Source organism: Cynocephalus volans, chromosome 6, assembly GCF_027409185.1.
Source record: "Cynocephalus volans isolate mCynVol1 chromosome 6, mCynVol1.pri, whole genome shotgun sequence".
Lineage (NCBI taxonomy): Eukaryota > Metazoa > Chordata > Mammalia > Dermoptera > Cynocephalidae > Cynocephalus > Cynocephalus volans.
This window is the reverse complement of record NC_084465.1, coordinates 86,122,671-86,139,987: the sequence shown is the minus strand read 5'-3', so window position 1 is coordinate 86,139,987 and position 17,317 is coordinate 86,122,671. Positions and strand designations below refer to the sequence as shown.

Genomic DNA, 17,317 nt, shown 5'->3' with positions numbered 1-17,317 from the left:
GAGATATGATATACATCATTGAAAAAAATCTACTGGTCAGCAATAATTTCAATATATGCTTATTTAATACTAGGAAAACAGATTAATTTCTCAACAGCCTTCCATCCCAGGAGATATGAAGGTCAACCATGATTTTATTTCAATCTTATATTTCTCCATTGTGAACTGATAGACATCTGCTTTCTAGAAACTTTAAGGTATAAACATTCTATACTTAAAAAATAAATTACAGAATATTCATATTACTTAAGAATTTTTTCTAAAATAATACTGTAGCATTTATTTAACTGCACTGAAGAAGTCTAAGTTAATTAACATAATTTAATTTACAAATCATTAAACACACTCTATTATTTCATATACACACATCTACCATACACTCACACGTTTGTGCTAGTTAAATTAGTTAATTTTGGGTTTCTGTTAATAAAGCCCAAGTTCTGATTTCCCTATGAATTAGTTGATTTTTTAACGGAAATTGCTCTCTTTTTAAAAATAAGCTTTTTATTTTAGAATAGTTTTAGATTTACAGGAAAGTTGCAAAGATAGTGCAGAGGAGTCTCATATACTCTGCACCCAGTTATTAAGGTGTTAACATAAGTATGATATATTTGTCATGACTAATGAACCCATATTGATATGTTAACTGAAGTCCATACTTTTTTAAAAACTTCTTTAGTTTTTATCTAATGTTATTTTTCTAACCCATGGTCCCATAAAAAATACCACATTACTTTTAGTCATTAAGTCACCTTAGGCTCTTCTAGACTATGACAGTTTTTCAGACTTTCCTTATTTGTGATGACTGACAGTTTTGAGTTCTGGTCAGGTATTTTGTAGAATGTTCCTCAATTTGGGTTTGTCAGATGTTTTACTCATTAGACTAGGGTTATGGTTTTTTGGGAGGACAACCACAGAGGTGACTTGCCATTCTCATTATGTCAAGTATGCATGCTCTCAACATGACTTATAGCTGATGATGTTAACCTTGACCACCTGTAGGTAGTGTTTGTCAGGTTTCTCTAGTCTAAAGTTACTTTTTCTTCTCATTCCACGCTGCAAATAAGTCGGTTAATTTGATCATAGAACTAAGTTTTTCTTTTTGCCTACTCAGCTCCTCCAGGTCTAATCCGTCAACTTGCAAACTGACATTCTGGGCCATGAAGACGGGAAGAAAGAACATGGCTTAGGGTTATCTTTTTATCTTTGGAACAAAAATAACTCAGAGCATATGATCTAACAGTACCTATATTCGTTTCCTATTGCTGCTGTAGCAAATTACCACAAATTTAGTAACTTAAAATACAGAGTAAGATGTGGGGCTAAAAATAGGGATTAAGTTAGCCTGCATATTAAAGAGTTCCCCCACCTGGCTCCCAAATGCCTGCATCCAGTTTACACCTCTGACAGTTCATCTGACAGCTCTGGAGGTCAGAGTACAAAATGGGTCACACTGGGCTAAAATCAATGTGTTGGCAGGGCACTCAGGAGCTCTATAGGAAAAACCATTTCCTTTTTTTTCCAGCATCTAGCAGCTGCCTGCATTCCTTGGCTTGTGGCCCCCTTCCACCTTCAAAGCCAGAAATGGCCAGTCAAGTTTTTCTCACATTGCCTCACTCTGACACTGACTCTTTCTGTATCCCTCTTCCACATTTAATGACTACATCAGATCTACCTGTATAATCTCCTCTTCTCAAAACCCTTAACTTGATCACCTCTCCATTTATCAAGTAAGGTAACATATTCACAGGTTCTGGACATTAGGATGTGGACATCCTTGGAGGAAGCATTGTTCTACCTATCATAGTACCCAATAGTTTTATCTCTATCGAGTGGCCTACCTCTTGAATAGCTGGCCCTTACAAGCACCCAAAACTTACTTTTCCTATGAAACAGACTTTGGAATATTCTGTTTAATGTAAAAATCATGTTCTTTCCCAATATGACTCTTCTCCTTGTCATGTACCCAAACATGACATATAAGAAATCAATAAGTATATTTTTGCTAAGAAAAATGTGAGAAGGCAATTTGGTCACCTGATCCTCTGCTCTCACAGTCAGTGTGTCCTGGTTCAGAAGATGTGTTACTCGCTTAACATCAAGCTGAAGAAATTCATCAGTTTTATAAACTTCAGTAAAATGCTGATGAATAAAGTCATCTGCAGTTGCTTTCAATTCAGGACAGTCCAGACACTCTGCTAGCACACTTATACCTAAACACAAAATGCAAAAAAAAGAACAGAAAATCACTTACTTTTAGAAAAAAACAAATACACGTTGAAGATAAGGCATGACTTCAGGAAGATCAGACTGAATGAATTTCATAAATCTGGGTCTTTTTGTATTCCACTGGTTTGTTTATTCTTGTCCCAATTATCATACTGTCTTATGTTGGCTCACTTTGGTATTTTGTAGGACAAGCCTCCTTCAATGTTTTTTCAAGCTCTTCTTGGCTACTGTTAAGCACTGTCTCTTGCAAATAAATTTAAAAAGTAAGTTTATCACATTCTACTTAAAAAAAAGCCTGATGTGATTTATTAAGGATTGCACTGAACTTTTAGATTTTTGGGGGAACAGCTGACTTCTGCAACATGGAGATCCATTTAAGAACATGACATATATCAAGTTTGTTCAGACATAAACTTATTCATGATGTTTATTCAGGTTTTTTATGATCTTCAATGTAAATAACACAATTTTCTTCATATAAGCCCTGCACATTTCCTATTCAGCCTTTTCCTAGCTATTTTCTTTCCTGTTTTGAAGGGAGTCTCCCCCCAATTGGTTATTTATGTTCTATATCAGGAATCTGTAAAGTACTATCCATGCCCCAAATCCAGCCTACAGCCTGTTTTGTAGGGTCAGCAGCTAAAACTTGTTTTTACATTTTTAAAGCATTGTTAAAAAAAAGCGGAGGAGTGAGGGGGTGGAGAAGGGAAGAGAAGGGGAAGGTGGAGAAATGGGAGAGGGAGGAGGAGGAGAGACAATAACCACGTATGCCCCACTAAGCCTAAAATATTTACTATCTGGCCCTTCACAGAAAGTTTGCCAAGCCCCCTATAAAACCACTGATTATTTTTGTATGTGATCTTTTGGCAGGCCTCTTTTCTAAGTCATAAGCTGAATATTTTTCAGTTCGTTATCTTTCATTTTCCATGTTTTAAGTTCATGTTGTCTTTAGCTAATGACTTTTGATGCTTTCATATATTTATACCATAAAGGCTCTCATAACTGATGCCTGCTAACTTGTCAGACTACCTGGAATTTTTCCATTTCTTTGTAAAATGTTCTGACCAATGGCCATGGCATGTAGATGCTCATGGTGAGAAGTCTGCTATATCTGTACACTTCTGCTCCCACCAGGGAGATGATCTTTTCACCAAGAACTATTTCTAGTTTAAGAGTTTTTTTTTTAAAGATGACCGGTAAGGGGATCTTAACCCTTGACTTGGTGTTGTCAGCACCATGCTCTCCCAAGTGAGCTAACCGGCCATCCCTATATAGGGATCCGAACCCATGACCTTGGTGTTATTAGCACCACACTCTCTGCTAATAACACTAAGGCCCCGGGTTCGGATCCCATATACGGATGGCCAGTTCGCTCACTGGGTGAGCGTGGTGCTGACCACACCAAGTCAAGGGTTAAGATCCCCTTACCGGTCATCTTTAAAAAAAAAAAAAAATTAGCACCACACTCTCCAAGTGAGCCACGGCCCTAAGAGTTATTTTTTTAAACATCAGGAATGGGCACTGAAATCACAAAAGTGCCTTCAGCATTTGCTACTATGATTTTAAGTATTTATTTTTCTCCTATAGCTTGTTAGTATGGTAAATTGTTTTACTAGATTTCTTGACACTGAAATCACTGAACCATTGTGGCATTTCTTAAATAAATACTACCTGGTCACAAAGTATTCTTATTATTTTAAATTAGTAAACTTTATTTTTGAGAATGGTTTTAGGTTCAGAGCAAAACTGAGAGGAAAGTACAGAGTTCGCATATACCCCCTATTGCCCACACACACCCTTGCCCACTATCACCTCCTATAGTCGAGGGGCAAGGTATTCTTTTTTAAAATTAATTCACTGCTGGATTTAATTTGCTGAGTTATTTTTAAGTACTTAAAAAAAAAAAACAATGTTTCTAAATGAAACTAGTCTAAAGTTTTATGTGTGTTTGTACAGGTACACACATGTTCTTTGCCCAATTTTGGCATTATGGTAATCCTACGATAGTAGAATGAGCTGGGATGTTTTTTTACCCTTTCTATTGATTTAGAACAATTTAAATTATATACGCATTAATCTATTCCTTGAAAGCTTCGTAGAACTAACCCATAATGCCATCAAACCTAGAACATTAATTGGGAAAAGATCTTTACCTTTTCAATTGTTTCTGAGGTTACTGGTTTCAGGTTTTCTGCTTTTTAAGATAATTTTGGTCATGGTCCTTTGCTTTCACATCTACAGTTCTAATTCTTGATGTTATTCTTTAATCATTTCTACTTCACTAGACTTATTAAGTTTGTGGCTATTTTATACTGTTCTTTGAAATAATTAGCTTTGTTTTTCTGGCCAAGTCTATGGTCTATTAATTTCATTTTTCTACTTCACTGATTTATGTTCTAAGGAATGTTTTCTTCTGTGTTCATTAGGTGTTTAAAAATTTTTTTTCCTACTTCTTTGAGTGAATACCGAAGTCAAGAAATGATAAAAAATAAATGTATTTATTTGGAAAACATTTCAAGACTATAAATTTTCTAAGAAATACTTCTCAAGGTTTTTGGTTTATTATGTTATTATTGTCAGATATTTCTATAGAGCCTGTGAGTTCATTTTTAGTACCTCTTTAAAAGTACTTTTCTAAATAACTCCTCGGTTAAATTTCCAAGTGCTCAGAATGGAGTGAGAGGATAAATTATCCTTTTGTGGCTAATTTCCTGTTTTACTGCACAGAAATCAGGGGATGTGGCCTGTGTCTCTTCTCTTGTAGGTGCTCCTGATTTTCTGTGGCTGGTGATCAGTACATGTAAACACTCCAAGAGTGCTTGAAAACAACTTGTGTTCTCTCCTCACTGGGTAAAACAGTCTGTGATACGTATCTAAACAAGTTTGTGTTATTCAAATCCCTACATTTTTTTCTAATTTTTGAAATTTCTGGACAATTCTATGAGTTACTCAACTAGCCTTTCGATAAATTCCCTTTCTGTTTAAACCAACAAGACAGTGTGCATGCTACTAAAAAACCTAACCAGTACATTCCTAACCTTAGCTCTTTAGCTCTCACTTGGCTGCTCTCACTTCCTCCAATACTTTTCTTAGACCAGACACAGATGATTACATTGTTTCCCTACAATATCCCAAGTGAATGACATCTTTGAATATAATTCTTCCCCCTCCCCATCATTTGCAAACCTTGTGCTATTATTTTCAGGTTGCAGATAAAAAAATTAATGCCATTCTGATTCTCTTCCTTTTCTAAGTAACCTGTTATATCATTTATCTATTACTGCAAGACAAGCCCAAAACACAGTGGCTCAGAATAACAAAAACATATTATTTCTCACAATTGTATGGGTTAAAGCAGAGGTTCTCCTGACCTGGGCTAGCTTGGCTAATCTCTGCTGTCAGCTGGCCTCATTCACATATCTAGTAACAGGCTGGGGCTTGTTGGTCTAGGGACATCAGCTGGGACAGCTCATCTCTGTCTCAAATGGTCTCTAGCCTTCTTTTCATGGTAGTAGAAAAGTTTCCAGCTTCAAAGGAGGGCAAGTCCTAATGCACAAGCATTTTTCAAGCCTCTGCTCACATCACATTTACTAATATCCCACAGGCTAAGGCAAATTACACCACCACACCCAGATTACAAGGGGGAAAACAGACTCTACTCCTTGATGCAAGGAGGTACAAAGTCACATTGCAAAGGAGTGTAGGTACAGGGATAGAAAGAATTTATGGCCATTTTGTTTGTTATCTACTATATCACTTTTCTCTGAAAGCTTGTAAATATTTTTACATGAATTTTTTTTGTGTGGCTGGACAGTTCAGGGATCCGAACCCTTGACTTTGATGTCATAACACTGTGCTCTAACCAACTGAGCAAACCAGCCAGCCCAGCAAAGTCTATTTTTTGTTGTTGTTTTTGTTTTTGGTGGTTTGCCGGTAAGGGAATCTGAACCCTTGACCTTGGTATATTAACTTTTTTATTGCTGTTAAACTTATATAACATAGAACTTACCGTTAGTGACAGTTAGTACGTTCACAATGTGGTGCCACCATCATCACTATCTAGTTCCACAACATTTTCATCACCCCAAATGTAAGTTTTCTCTTGGTCTTTGGACGTAAAAAATATCACTAGGGTATATCAAAGTGAGGAATATCGTAGTTTATTGATCAGGCCAGGTAATAAAACTTAGTCTGAAAGCTAAATTTATTTTAAGCCCAAATAAGTTTTCTTCCATTATTCTTCGATTATAGCTTTTCTTCCAACTGTTCCTTTTGGAACTCCTACTTCACATTAGTATTCTTGTATCTTCCTCCCATGTTTTTATATTTTCACTAACAGCCCCCATTCCTCTGCATTGTTGTCTTGTATCGAGAAGCAATTTACTCTGTTTGTTCTACTTCAGTTTGATTTTTAGGAGTATCCATTTTTCAATTCAATTGAGTGTTAAAAACTGGAAAATCATAGTTTCTTTCTCCCTTCAAATACAACCTTTCCATTTTTAAGTTCCCTTCCATTTCCTGTATTAAATTTGCCTACTATAGGAGCCATTCATTTTGGCTGTTTAGCTTGGTTTTCCATCCCTCAAACTACTGGGTTTCCTTTAACTTTATTTGATCTTTGCCCAACTCCATCAGCTGCCATGGGTTCCTCGAGCACTTGTGGAAGTCAGATTGTTGGGATCTTTTGGGCAGCAAAGAATTGACAGGTGGTAGGCTTGCAGGGAGAGCCATGCTCAGGGCTAACAGAAAGCAGGAAGAAGCAGTTCCTAATTACTACGCAGTTGTACTTAGCTCAACTAGCTGAGCCACTGTCTTTGCCCCAGGCTTCGCCAGAGAATCAGGCTTCGCCAGAGAATCAGGCTTCTTTCTAGGTCGCTTTCTTTCTTTCCTCCCAGCTTTGTAAACAATGATGACAGAACGTATCCAGAGCTAAAAGCCCTGAATGGTTTCTTCAGAAATCTAACCAAGCTCGATGAACCTCTCCATCTACTCCCTACCTGATTTTTAGCCATTTTTCTTTGTGAATCACCCCAGTAGGAAATTCAGATTGCTAGGGAGTTAGGAAATATACTTAAGCCATCATCTTCCAAAAACTTCTTTAAAGTAACTCCCTTTTTATAATACGTTCTGTGAGAATATTTATTTATAAGGAGAAATGAACTTAAATCTCAGGAATCTTATTAATGAATGGAGTTCCCAACTACGGCCCAGAGAGACGGAGGGACTCATCAGCAGAGTGTCTTTGTCACATAGATGGGATTAGAGGCTGGTCTTTTATTTCCTAATACAGGGATCTATTCACTATGCAGACCCAATGGCTACCTTTTTAAAAACTATTATCAGTATGTTCACCTACACAGCTATTCTTCCTGCTCCATCTAGTCTAATTCTTTTTCTGGATACTTGTCCTAGTATTTCCTTCACCTGGCTTATATTATCCCACCCCCCCACACCCCCTTGAAATTTATTCTGCTTCCTTCCAACCTGCCTTCCAAGATCATTCTCTCTATACTCACAGTGGGGGTGTGTGCAGGAAGGAATACTGAAGGGTCCAGGAGAAAAGTCTAGAAAGAGGGACACAGGCAGCTTGCAAAAGTTCTCAAGCATCTCCAGGAGCCCTTTGCCCCAGCCTTTGCTTTCTTGTCATCTTTTCTCTGGGTCAGAAACCTTAGCACTGCACCTGGATTTCCAGGCCTCTCTACTTTCCTTGATTCTATCTTTCTTTCCTCCCTGCTTTCCTGGCACTCTTACCTTGGCCCACCTCCCTTTCTTTAAAGCCTATGAATCACAGTAAGAGTAGGAAAATGTAATTGCAAAGATCTGGATGTTCATTCATGTGCCACTAAGGATCATCTCACAGTGGAAAGCATACCACACTCTTGAAAACTCTGATCAACTTTCTGTGCTTCTATTATTAAATACAAAACACTTCATTAATAGCTTCAAAATAGAGTGCTAAAGCAGTCCCTCAATTAGTATCTTAATTTATTGTCTAGGATTTTTATGTTTTCTGCTATAAAACAGTTAACGTATTTGACGATGTGGACAGGCAGCATGGTGTAGTGGTTAAGAATTAGATTACTTGACTTCCAATCCCAGCTCCTTCTTATAATAGCTATGTGACCTCGGGCAAGTTCCATAAGTTCCGTTTTCTCATCAGTAACAGACCTTAGCATATCATAAATGCTTAAATAAAAGTAAACATCATGTTGATGTTATTTACGCATACCACCATCACATGCAATCCTCACTGCTCGTTCTAGACATATGAATACTCACTATAAATGCCATTATACTTTGGAAAGTGTTAATACAATAGTTAATGAGGTTGTTGCTGTCCAGGTTAATATGCATCTCCCTAAGTCCCTCTTAAAATTTATCACTAGAAAATGTTCTAGTAGACAATATCTTTAAGATTAAATGAGGATACTTATAACCTTTTTTCTTGCTTTTTTTTCTTTATTAAAACACACACACTGAGGATTTTTTTTAAAAAAATAGGAATCTGATATTTCTTACCAAGACAATTTGAAGCATCAACTTGTTCTTTCAAAAAATCAACACACATTTTCTTCACAGGTTCAATCTGGTACTGGTTTGCTGCATCTAACAAAGACTGAACATTGTTGCTATTCACTGAAATTCTGCAAATAAGTTAAAGTGAACATTAATTTCCCACAATTTGTTTTATTATGTAAATAATGTTACTGTAGAATATATCCTACTAGCCCTTGAAATTAAACAAAAATTAAACTTTTCAGCCCTTGAATTAGTATGGCATAGGATCCTCAAATTCCTCCGTCCTTGCAGTTTTTCATTGTGAAGAATATGGAGCACAACAATTTGTTACAACAATGCTCAACATTATTTCTCTAAAACAGAAAGGATCCTTCTTAACTCACCTAGCAGTATAAGCAAATTCCACAAGTTGTTCAATAATGTCAGGTTCAGCATCTTTGAGTTCTACTTCAAAGGACTTTGATTCAAGCATGTTAGCTAAAATGAAGAGAAGAAACATAAATGGCATCAGTACTGCCACAGTTTTAACTGAGGAACCAGTGCACTCTAGGCCATGTTAAAAATGGAGAATAACAGGACAGATTTCTCTGGAAGAAAATACTCCGGCAAGCCCAACATTCCTATAATAAATGCAAATTAATTCTCTGCACTTAAGATGTGCCTTAAATTAACCTAAGAAATTAGTATATTTGAATTAAAAAAAAAAATTAGTGACTTAGTGTACTTCTTTAAAAGAAAAAAAAAACCAAGTGAACAAACCTAAAACTAGAGTTAGTTTAGTTTTTCCTCAACTCCTAAAGTAATTTAGTAGCACTTTTAAAAATTGCTATGAGCAAAATGCCTCTGATGTAGCACAATCAAACCTGCAAGAACAATGCATAGTCCTCTATAGCTTGCAAAGCTCTCATTCCTCCTAAAAACCCTGGTAACCTGGAGCACTATGGAGAAAATGTGAGGCAGATACATTTATATGAGTATAACCTGATCAAGTTCATAATAGTACTAATTAGAGGAACCAGGACTTGGACCCAGTTCTCAACTCTAAATCTAGGGTTCTTTCTAGTACTCATTTTTCATTATTTTTCAACTTAACTTGCTAAATAAAATGTCAGGAGATTTATCTGCTCTATTGCCTTTCCACCTGAGGTTAAGAAGAAAACCCGGGGCATTTAAGTAGAAGCTGTATCTTCATCAATAAAGGCAGTGGGCCCTTAGGTCTAATGAAAGAATATTTTTCCTTTGATCAATCATGACCTGACTACTTTTCAATCTCTTCACTGTTTCATGGCCTTAAGTTCTTAAGTGCTTTAAAAACTAGAAAAAAATGGCCTATTTTCATTTAGACTCCACCTCATTCTTATAGAAAAAAATAACAGCATATTTTACCTTAAGATAACTTACTTGTGAACATTAAGTTAAAAAAATGACTGGCTGCAGCAAGGACAACACGATGAGCAGGTATCTTTCTTTCCTGGACCATGAGGATCACATCACACAATGTTTTCTAATCAAAAGAAAAATATATAAAATCAAAAAGGGCTCCAGTGACAATTCCAGGCCGCTGCAAGAAGTGCCCCAGGGCCCTGAGCCAGGGCAGTGGGGGACTGAGGGCCTCAGCCACATCCCCCAACTTCTGCGTCCAGCCAAACCACGACCGAGCTGCCGCTGGAAGCCCCCTAGGCTCCCCTGCTGGAATGAGAGGGGTGCCACAGGCCTCGACCATGTCTCCTCCTTCCAATTCTTCCCACCCTATCCCTCTCCCTCTCCCACTTTCCCCCTCCCACAACTGCTCGACATCTTAGAATGTAAAAAATAGTAATAATAATAATTAATTAAAGAATAAAAAAACAAAATCAAAAGGGGCTCACTAGTTCTAGCTCAGCAATACATATAAAACAGGTGCTTGCCAAATGCTTTCTTTATTTTTTATTTAAATCCAGTCTTTTTCCAGCACAGAATTTGTTTGCAACACATACTTTGGAAGGACTTACAGAGCTGCTGCCATGTAGTTTCAAAATCTGGTACTAAACTTTCAAAAGTCAAAAGAAAAAAAAAAAAAAAGTTCCTCACAATCAGAGAAAATAAGTCTACTTATCCTTCAGGGAGGCCTGATTTATTTTCCTAACACAAATTCTAAGATATTTTTCATGATAAGCTTTTCTGGAGGAAATTCAATGACATAGTGGCAATGCCCTTGATAATTTTTTGAAATACAGCAATCTGTATTTATATGATTCTGAAGTAATTATCTACCCTTGATAATATCCAGAGCATACACTGCATTTCCCAGGAAAGTAGCCTTCATAGATCTAACTTGAAACAGAAACAACTCAGAATACACAGAGTAGATAAACCCAATGTCCCTTTAGCAATCATTCCTTAAATAACATTTTTCTCAAATGCATGTGTGACAGAAGCTGGATAGCAGCCAGTTTTACATCGTGATTTTTGATCAAGCCCCAAATGGTGTCACTCTAGGCTGCTGAAAGAAGGCAACTCTACAGTAAATACCTAATTAAAATGTTGGAAAAATAGAATAAAGAAAAAAGTTAAGGTTTACTGCAACACTATAGATAAATTAAAAAATATATCCTTTTGGTCAAATAAAATTTCAATTTCTTAATGAAGCTAAAGATATAATGTATGGGTTAGGCTCAGAGAAAATTTGGTGCCTACAATGTGTTAAGCACTGTCTTAGGCACTGGGAATATGAGGCAAATAAGAGATATAAAGTAAAAAAAAAAGTCTATCATTCACAAATTTAAATAATAGCTTAGTAGCACAGAGGACATGGAATTTTGCAAAAATTAAGAATTTTACTAAAAGTATTAATATAATTTTTGATAGATAAATAACTACTATTTCCTACTTTACTACTTCATGAATAAAAATCCAAATAAGATAGCAATGCTTAGAATGAAAGAGGAAATGAGCCCCAAAGGCTAAAAGATGAACAAAATTTTACTTTTACAGATTATCTGAAGATTTTTTTCTATAAGGCCTATAGAATAGGGCTTAGAAATTACATGTAGGTTAGCTAAAGCTATTATTACTATATGTCTTGAATTTTTATATTTTTACTTCTTTTTATTTGGGGAGGGGGTACAAAGTAGACATAGCTTGCAGGTGATTTTGTTACATAACACAGTAAAAAATACCAAGTAGCAAAACAAAACTATTTTTGGTTACCACCAAAACAAGCGATGAAGTTGCTTAAGAGAAAGAGAGGGAGAGGAGACGCAGAAAGAAAGAAAGAAAGAGAGAGAGAGAGAATGAGAATGAGAAAACGGATAGACCAGCAAACAAATCATATCATATCAGATCATAGAGTTCTCCTAGGACAGGAATCTACAACTACTGATGGGAGCTTCCAGAAAACATTGGGCTAAACTGAAATATAGCAAAAACATTTCTAAGGCATACTCAGGAATAGGGTGTCTATAAGTAGAGTGAACTTATAGACACCGAAGAAAGCTGGAGAAATGGAGATCTCTGTATGGCAACTGAATTTTAATCTAAGATTAATCTCCAACTGCATATTAATGTTGTATGTGTGTGGGTGAAGTAGGAGGAGTCTTTTGTATCTAAATGATACATTTACAATAGGCTTTAACAAGGGTTGAGATTGTCAGTCCTAGTGCTATCAATCAGCTAAGGAAGAGGTATAGTCCGCTCTCCATATCTGCAGGTTCCACATCCATGGATTCAACCAACTGTGGATAGAAAATATTAGGGGTGGGGGGAATAACAATAAAAATAATACAAATTTAAAAAATCAATATAGTATAACAACTATTTATATAACATAGTTGTTGTATTAGGTATTATAAGTAATCTAAAGATCATTTAAAGTACAGATGCCCCTTGACTTATGATGGGGTTATGTCCCAGTAAACCCATCTATATGAGTCCATTTCTGTTGCATATAACAAAATACCTGGAACTGGGTAATTTGTAAAGAAACACTGTTTATTGCTTACAGTTTCAGAGGCTAGGAAGTCCAAAGTCCAGGGAACACATCTGGTGAGGGTCTACAGCAACTCAGGGTGCCACATGGCAGAATATGGCAGAGCAGAGAGCAAGCCAATTCCTCACTCCTTCTCCTTTTAAAGCCCTCAGAATCACATCCATGACCACTACTGAACCGTCAACTTATTAATCCATTTACTAGGTCATGATCCTCACAATCTAATCGTGTCTTCAAGGCCCCACCCACTTTTCAATTACCATAATAGGATTTTCCATTCTCTTAACACTGTCACAGTGAGGACCAACCTTCCAACACATTAAACTTTGGGGGGACACAATTCAATCCATAATATCATCCTAAATTGAAAATATTGTAAGTCAAAACACAGTGCATAGGTTATATGCAAATACTATGCCATTTTATATTAGTCTGGGGTTCTCACCATCTAAGATTATTTTTAGTAGGGTTTAGTTTAATCCTTCATATTATAACATGTTTCATCTTACATATGCCATCTCCTTTTATACTATTTATGCTTCCTTGCTGTCCTCTTTTTTTTCTTTAATTGCCAGATAAAATGCCAGTTGCTATTTTGATCACATTTTCTTCATACTTTTTTTCCTTTAGAGTCTTATTTATACATCTGTCAAATATTTGCTAACTGAATCCAGAATATTAATCAAATATTATTCTAGGAGTGCAAGGAGAGTTCAAGAACAATGATTATTATTAATGTAGTTCATTTATCAATAAGTTAAAAGAGAAAAACCTCATGTAGAAAAACTTTATAAGATGCATGATAAAATTAAAAATTCATTTCCTGAGACTCTATAAATAAAATGATGTGTCTGTATGCTAAAGGTCATTCATTAAAAATCAACAGCAAACATCACATGTAATGGTGAAACAGAAGAGGCATTCATTCTCTTTCAGGTTTGAAACGAGGTATACATATCCTTGTGATAAATGTTTCATCTTATATGTCATCTTCTTTCATGCTATTTATGTTTCTTTGCTGTCCTCTTTTTTCTTTAACTGACATTTATTTAACTATTATTCAATATTGTTCTAGAAATTTTAGCCAAATCAGTAAGGAAAAAAACCATAAATCAACCTAACACTTATAGAATTGACATGAAAAGTCAATAAGACTGCCACACAAATAAGATAAATATGAAAAATAATTAGCTATCTGATACGTGAGTAATAAGCCATAAACAAACACAAATAAGAAAAAAAATCCCAAGTCATATCAGCAACAAAATAATTAAATATCAAGAAATAAACCAAAGAAATATGAGGGATCTTCATTAAGTGGGAATTTGGTGTATGACAAAGATACCATTTCAAAAATGTGGTGAGAAGGTGGAACACAGGGAATGTTTAGTTCTGAAACTATTCTGTACAATACTATAATGGTGGATACACATCATCACATATTTGTCAAAATCTATAACATGTACAACACAAAGAGTGAACCCTAATATAACCATGGATTTTAATTAATAATGTAACAACACTGACTCATCAATTGTAACGAATGTACCACACTAATACAAGATGTTAATAATAGGGTTATCTGTGTATGGGGGGAGGGAATAAATGGAAACTTTCTGTACTTTCCGCTCAATTTTTCTAAAAACCTAAAACTGCTCTAAAAATAAAGTCTATTAATTTATAAAAATGTGGTGAGAGATTGGATAATTTTAAAAAATGGTATTGGGACAACTTAACCGTTTGGGGAAAACATCAGATTCCTCCCTCATAATATATTCAGTCTTCCTCTGGGAGGAGGTTTCAGTCCTTTTCTCCACCTGTCACATGTGTAAGAGTGACTGCAGGATGGACAAGAGTGCAGTAGAGGTCACTGACCACACACAGCCAGGCGTCCGGTTTCATTCTTCTTCCCTAAGTCTGCCCCAATATTGGGACACGGCTCACTGGGGCAGGCTTGCCCCTCTGGCAGAGGAGGACTGTTGCTCTTCATCAGCTACTCTGCCTTAGTCTGGGTGGGTAAGTTTAGCATAGGAGAGAAAAAACAGAAAGCCCAATTTTATGCTCTGGTTAAAGCCATGTTCTTTAATCCATCTTCACCATTAATTTTTCTGTCTCTTGTGGATACTTCTCAACTGTTCAGAACCAGTGGTGAAGAGTCTCTCAGATCCACACGCACAGACACTTACAGAAAGATAGAAACTTTGGCATAGCTTTAATGTTTGGCAGCTTTGGGTGCTTTTGTAGAGTCCTTTGGTTCTAGGAAAGACTCACCTCAAAACAGGCAGGCATTTTAGGCATCTGTTGGTACAATGACCTTTTGGCTCTTTATCACGTTTGCCAGGCAGGACTGTGAAAGGCAGCTAGGTCCACGTAAGCTTTAAAGCACTGTATGAGGTTTTAGCTTTTAACGATACGTGTTGCCATTTGTGGGAGGTGTGTGTGTAATCAACTGCCCCAAATTCTATTCTTCACCATTTTCCAAGGAGGAGACTGAGGAATGACTAATCTTTGGATTTATGTGTCTTGTCAACAAGCTTCTGCAATCAGTCCCTCCCAATGTAATTTTAAGTTGGCCCCAGGTATAGATCCCTGAGCAGACTCAACTATAGTTGGGTGGTGAATTTAAATCACTTAAAAGATAAAGGGAAATGGAGCCCTTATACAGGAGTGAATCATCTTTTTGAATTGAATTATTAGAAAAGCCTCAATAAAGCCATCACAAACCCAAAAGCTAAGAGAAAAATTAAAAAGATCTCTCCAGGAATCACGTTTGTCAAGAAAAGCAAAGAAAAACAGGATTGTACTTAAACACATATATAATCAGAATAAGGCAAGTGTAAAGTAAAAGAAAAACAAAGGAAGATGCCTAGTTTAAGCCAGAGGAAAAGCAGGATCTGCTTCCTTAATGGAAACACATGACAAGTCAGGCCAAACAGCTTTGAAAGAAAAGGAAATACAATTTGGTATAACTGCCCCTTAAAAGCCAGGACTAAGAAAAAAAGAGCCATTTTTGTTGTTATTTATTCAAGGAAAGCATTATGGATCAAAGAGGAACGGAGGAAGAGAAGTAAGACTCAGGCGTGAACTAACATGGTTCTCTCAGAAAGAGCCTGGATCTAGGAAAATTGTATAAGATTCTTCTTAAAGCTAAAGAAAAATTTTTAAAAATTAGAGGACTTCCCTTAAAGACTGGGACAACTATAACTGACTACAATAAGTTCAGGGAGATTTGAAAAGGGAAAAGGAGGAAGATCAGCAATAGAGTATTTCTTGCATTCCTAAGCAATTTTCAAGGTGATATTGGTGGGAAGGTAATAGTATATCCTATAGTGAAACATATCTCGGAAGTTTGTGGAAATAAGACTCTAAGGGAGAGTACGAGATCACATTAGAGGGAAACCAAGTAACGAAACACAGTAGAGGCCTAAGTTAGATGCTGGACTTTCCCATAATTGGAATTACCTTTCTGAGAGTGGTGAAGTCTGGCAGTAACTGAATCAATCCTGAACTCACAGACCTCTTATTTTCTAGGATGGGAAACTCCATGAAGAAAGGCATTAGTGGAAGAAGTATGTTAGCAAAACAAACATCTGGGCCCAAAATCAAAAGGAAAAGAAAAAGAAAGAAGGTATTCTGATCTAAGCAATGTCAGCTCTACATGATGTAGAAAGGAAAAGATCTACTTTAAAGCAGGTTAACAAGTCATCTGGGGCTTCCTGAAAGGAATAAATGTACAACGGAGAAAACAGGACACTAGAGACATAGTCCATTTGGCACAGATAGGTAACAGAAAGGAACATGTCTGCTGCCCTTGAGTTTGCAAGGCCTGGAAAATTCAACTATCGAGGAAAGGCAAGGTTTTGAAGAGCATGCTGTATAGGCCTTGAAGGAACTAGTTAAAGGTCATTCTCCAGCTGAGACAAAAAGGAGAGAAGAGGAAAGACTCCCCAAAGAGACAGGATTCATAGATATGAGGAATTTCACAGTAGGACAGGATCATAATGGGGACACAAAGGTGTAGAACCATCAGGCAGATCAGAACTGTACAGAATGCAAGGTCACAAACTGTGCTCTGCAGGGCTACCTGCTACAGATGTGGATTACTCTTCTCTGAAAAGGGAGGGAAGGCTTTGTCACTAGACAGAATTCAATAATTTTAGCACTGCGTTGCCAGGAACACAGGGTTCAAAAAAGAAATTAAAATTAAGCTTTAAATGTGCAGGATAAACAATAGGGAAAGAAGGGAAACTCTAGGAGACTCAGTGGCTGAATACATCACCCTGGCAAAATTCTAACATTTTGCCCAAGATAAAGTATTCATCCTATGCCAGAGAAGCATCATTATGCCCAAATGAAATCTCTTCTACAGATGGTAAATACTGCCCCTATTAGCTTCTTGATGGATGATTCCTCCCAGCTGAGTTTAGTCTTAGAGTCTGTAGATTACAGACAGCCAACAGAGAATGGCAACATGTCAAAGCCAAAAGCCAAAATTTTCTTATGTTTTCTTTGAAACTACTCTGTTCCCCAGAAACCGAGGTTGACGTTCTGTTTTTGGCTAGGGAAAATAATGTGGGTTAGGACTATATAATAATGTGTGAA

At 36.6% G+C, this 17,317-nt stretch overlaps 1 protein-coding gene across 3 annotated transcripts in view; it reads right to left on the bottom strand.

The window, feature by feature from the left end:
* Positions 1 to 17,317, bottom strand: part of KLHL7 (kelch like family member 7) — a 60,952-nt gene that overhangs the window by 31,053 nt on the left and 12,582 nt on the right. For all 3 annotated transcript variants that reach the window (XM_063099216.1, XM_063099217.1, XM_063099218.1), the window contains 4 exons: positions 10,150 to 10,252; positions 9,132 to 9,225; positions 8,749 to 8,873; positions 2,038 to 2,213 (listed from right to left, as the gene is read on the bottom strand). In XM_063099216.1, the coding sequence (XP_062955286.1) occupies positions 2,038 to 2,213; positions 8,749 to 8,873; positions 9,132 to 9,225; positions 10,150 to 10,252 (498 nt within the window). The remainder of the gene's footprint in view (positions 1 to 2,037; positions 2,214 to 8,748; positions 8,874 to 9,131; positions 9,226 to 10,149; positions 10,253 to 17,317) is intronic.